This window comes from Condylura cristata, unplaced genomic scaffold (genome assembly GCF_000260355.1).
Source record: "Condylura cristata isolate star-nosed mole 26May11 unplaced genomic scaffold, ConCri1.0 scaffold00041, whole genome shotgun sequence".
Taxonomy (NCBI): Eukaryota; Metazoa; Chordata; class Mammalia; order Eulipotyphla; family Talpidae; genus Condylura; species Condylura cristata.
Genome location: NW_004567142.1, coordinates 5,132,233 through 5,136,139, shown reverse-complemented (window position 1 = coordinate 5,136,139; position 3,907 = coordinate 5,132,233). Strand labels below are relative to the sequence as shown.

The following is a 3,907-nucleotide window of genomic DNA, read 5'->3' as shown; positions in this document are numbered from 1 at the left end:
CCCCCCGCCGGCGGGGCCGTTCGCGCGTTAAGAAGCGAGGGGACGCGCCGTCGAGGGCTTACCCGGTAACCGGCCCCCTCCATAGCCGCGCCGAGGCCCCACTGCCCGGCCCCCTCCGCTTCCGGGTCAGCGTGCCGCCACATCCGGACAGGAGAAACCCCCCGAAGCCCCGACGGTGGTAGCGCCTTCGCCGGATCTAGAGCGGGAGCGGGTGTAACCACTCTCAGGGCAGGGTGGCCGGGCTGGCGCCACGCGCCTCGGCCAGCGGGCGCGCGCAGGCGCGCTGCGGCCGCCTCGCCACGAAGTAAACAAGGGGGCGGGCCCAGGGGGGCTCCGCCCCGTGGCTCGGCCGCTGGCTGGTTCGCGGGCTCCTTCCTCCACGTTGTGCATTGGCATCGAAGCCCAACAGGTGCCATTTTGCTCGAGGGTAAAAATGTGTGCGGCCATCTTAATGCGGGGCAGTCGTGGCTCTCTGCGGGGCACGCCTGCGAGGTGCTGGAGAGGCGAAGCTGAGAAAGGAGGTGAGAAGAGGTGCTCCTAGACGTGCTGAGGGGCGCGGGTGAGCAGGGCGAACCTCGAGCACCCCGTGAGCAGTGCTAATTCCTTAGTCACCGTCGGGGGATAGGGGGCTCGGCCGCCATATTGAAGCCGGGCAAACCGAAGCCAACAAGGCGCGATCGGAGGACAGCATGGGAAATTATGCCAGGCTAGATGCCCTGTCACTGACTGACACTGCTTTCCTCCACTTCTGTGGAAGAGGTTGACTTGGGTGAGGGACGTCAGTTCGCTGAGTGTGCAGGCGAGGACGAACATATTTCTTGCGGGCGGCCTAGGTGGTCTAGGCTTGCGAGCTGGCCGAAGCTTTTCTTTCACCATCTTGTGTGTGGGCACCGCGCTGTCCTTTTTGCCTCCGTGACCTGGTTGAAGCCTCCGTGGACGCCATCTTGAGCTCGGGCGGCTCGGGCTCCGGGAGGCGGCGTGTGCCGCGGGGAGGCCGGCCCACCGCGAGGAAATGACGCAGGGCGCCGCCATGTCTTTTGAGGGCGGCGCCGGCGCCGGGCCGGCCATGCTGGCTACGGGCACGTGAGTGGAGGTGGCGAGTGAACCGCGGTGTGGGGAGGATTTGGCCGTGGGGGGAGGGGGGCGGCGGGCGGTCGAGCCCGCTGCGGGAGGGGTATGGTCTGCATAGAGCGGAGGGCAGCGAGCGTGCGGCGCCCCTCGCCCAACACTGGGAAGGGGTCGCCCGCGGGAACCGTCGTGCCCCCCCCAAACAAAGCCTGGACAGCGCTGTGCCTGTGCTCTACGGACCCATCCGCATCCTGACCTAGCCTGTGGGGCGTGTCCCCAGGCTCGGGGGGTCGCCGGGGGGCTCAGGGCGCCCCCTCACTCGTCCAGAGGCGGGACTTCCGGTGCAGGCCCCCTCCTGGGCGGGACTTCCTGTTTTTCCCGGAGAAGAGGGTCTTCCCGAAGAAGCCGCGGGGCGGTCGGAGCTGTGGAGGACCTGCCGGACTTTCTCCCCGCCCGGCTGCCGGGCGCGTCCTCGAGCTCCGCACCCCCCGGGCCGCGGGCGCCGCCAGTCTGACAGGTGGCTGGAGGGGGGCTCCGTTGCATCCCTCCTGCCCTGGGGCCTCCCCTCCCTCCTCGGCGCGGGGCGCGAGCTTCCCCGACCTCCCCCAGCCTCCCCGGAGGCCCGGCCCGGCCCTCCCGCCACAGAGTGGCCCTGCGGAGGCCGGGGTGCCCCGGCCCAGCTCCTGGGAGGACCCTGGGCTTCCTGCAGAAGCTGAAGGGGCGCGCGACACCCCAGGCTTGGCTGCTCTCCCGGGTCACCAGCCCAGACCTTGGCCTTGCAGAGAGGTCTGCGTGAGTCCCCCGCTGGCCCGGGCCCCCACACTCCCCTCCCCCACGTGCACCCCTCTCAGCCCTGTGCTGCCCTCCGCCCGGAATTGAGTCCTGTCCCTGGAAGTCGGCTGGGCCTAGTGCTGCCTGGCGCGGTGACCTTGGACCAGTCATTTTCCCTCCTGGGTTTGGATGATCCCGACAGAGGTGTGAGCCTCTGGGCACCTCCCCGCGCTGCGGGCTTGGGCGGTTTCAGCCCCCCTTCTCCCGTGCCAGACCGGGTGCCTCTGTCCAGTGCTCCAAGCGTGAGCCTCAACCCCACCCCCACTGGGGGGAGTCCCGCCCCTCCAGGTGGGCAGGTTGGGTTCGGGTTGAGCGTCCCAGCGGCCTCTGCCCTGTGACCCTGGGGAGTTGCTGGGTATCCTGGGTCTGGGCTGCAGCTGTAAAGTGGGGTGCGATGAGCCCGTGTCTGAGGCTGAGACCCCGCCTGGCACTGGGGCAAGACAGTCCCAGTTCCGGTCTGTCCATGGTGACACCAGTGTCGTCCGCGTGTGTGGCTTCTGGGGTCTTCGGTTGTCCCCTCTGACACCTTGGCGGGCCGGTGGAGGCCGGACCAGCAGTCAAGGCCCCGCCTAGGTGGGTGCGCGTGGAGGCCGCTCCCGTGGCGGTGAGCACCGAGGACTGAATTGCAAAGGGCTGGAGCGGGTCAGGCCACTGGGGCCTGCTGTGTCCTGGCGGCCGCCCAGCGGCCTGTTCCAGCACAGTGGCTTACAAGGGCAGGACCAGCAAGTCTTCCAGGGGTCCTGATCCGAAACCGAGACAGAAGACCCCAGACTTTAACCCCGTCCCGGCTGCCGAGCGCTTCCTCGAGCTCCATGGTCCTCTGGGCAGCGGGCACTGCCAGTCTGCAGGTGGCTGGCGTCAGACACCCGGCGGGAAGCCAGCTCCGGCCCCTCGCCCCCTGGCCTCCCAGGAGCTGTGTGTGGCGCGTTGCCCGCGTGGGCTGAGCGGGCCTGGGCAGAGCCCGCTGCGGGGTGCAGCCCGGGGGAGGCACAGAACGCACCTACCAGCTAGAGGGGCGTGGCCCGGTGGGGCTGCCCAAGGGTGTGGGTCACTCCTCATCGCCGACGTCAGGAGAGACCTTTGCAGCTGCTGGGACAGGTGGGGGGTGTGGTGCATGCAGGGCTTTCAGCCCAAAGAGACGCCTGCGCCCCGCTTTCTGGACTTGCTCCCGGCTGGCCCGGTGGCTGAGGATGGACCCGCGAGGGCTCCCAGCCTGCTGGGGAGATGCTGGGGGGGATCCCGACTCTACTCCCTGGGGGAGGCATGCTGGAACCGCGTTGCTCAGACTTGTGGGAGCCCCACTGGGGGCTGTCCCCTACCAGTCTAGGAGTCTGGTCAAGCTCCGGTCCACCAAGGCATGAGGAAGATTGACCCAGGAATGGGGTGGCCACCGGGAGGCTGTCCCCCCGAACAGGCCGGGCGGGTCCCCGATGCTGGGGTGCAGTGGGGTCTGCTCTGGCCCTAGCAGGCCCCCCGCCACCCTCCCAAGGCTGTGCATGGGTGGCCTGGAAACAGCTGTGGGAAGAAGCACGTGACCAGGGCAGGGAGATGGGCTGCAAGCCGGCTGTCACCCCCATTTAAGAAAGGCCGCGTGGTGGGGTCCCTGCCCACTGCTGCACCAGCCAGGCCACCTGAGACGTGCTCTCGGCTCGCAGTGGACATCGGGTTGCAAGTGAGACCCTTTTCCATCTGCTTCTCAGTGCTCAGTCTCCGGGCCCGCCAGTCACGCGTGGCCAGCGGCTCCCACGTTGGAAGGGCCGGGGCTGGGCCATGACGCTTGACGACGGGGAGGGAGAGGCTGGGCGCCTGAGGACAAGCCCCAGGGTCTAGCTGCAGGGTTGGGGGACATCCAGGGCCGGGCACGGGCCATGTGGTCTGCCAAGCCTCAGCCACCCTGTCCTGCTCTGTCCCGCAGGGCGCGGATGGCGTCCGGGCGCCCCGAGGAGCTGTGGGAGGCCGTGGTGGGGGCAGCCGAGCGCTTCCGGGCGCGGACGGGCACGGAGCTGGT

The 3,907-nt window shown here is 69.1% G+C and overlaps 2 protein-coding genes across 2 annotated transcripts in view; one reads left to right on the top strand and one right to left on the bottom strand.

Annotated features, from left to right (window-relative positions):
- Positions 1-288, bottom strand: part of TBC1D17 (TBC1 domain family, member 17) — a 7,580-nt gene extending 7,292 nt beyond the window's left edge. Inside the window, exon 1 of the mRNA XM_012733512.1 lies at positions 63-288. Coding sequence (XP_012588966.1) covers positions 63-143 — 81 coding nt within the window. The 5' untranslated portion in view covers positions 144-288. The remainder of the gene's footprint in view (positions 1-62) is intronic.
- Positions 289-1,015: 727 nt separating this feature from the next.
- AKT1S1 (AKT1 substrate 1 (proline-rich)) overlaps positions 1,016-3,907 on the top strand; it is a 6,707-nt gene continuing 3,815 nt past the window's right edge. The window contains exons 1-2 of the mRNA XM_012733510.1: positions 1,016-1,083; positions 3,815-3,901. Of these exons, the coding sequence (XP_012588964.1) occupies positions 1,031-1,083; positions 3,815-3,901 (140 nt within the window). The 5' untranslated portion in view covers positions 1,016-1,030. The remainder of the gene's footprint in view (positions 1,084-3,814; positions 3,902-3,907) is intronic.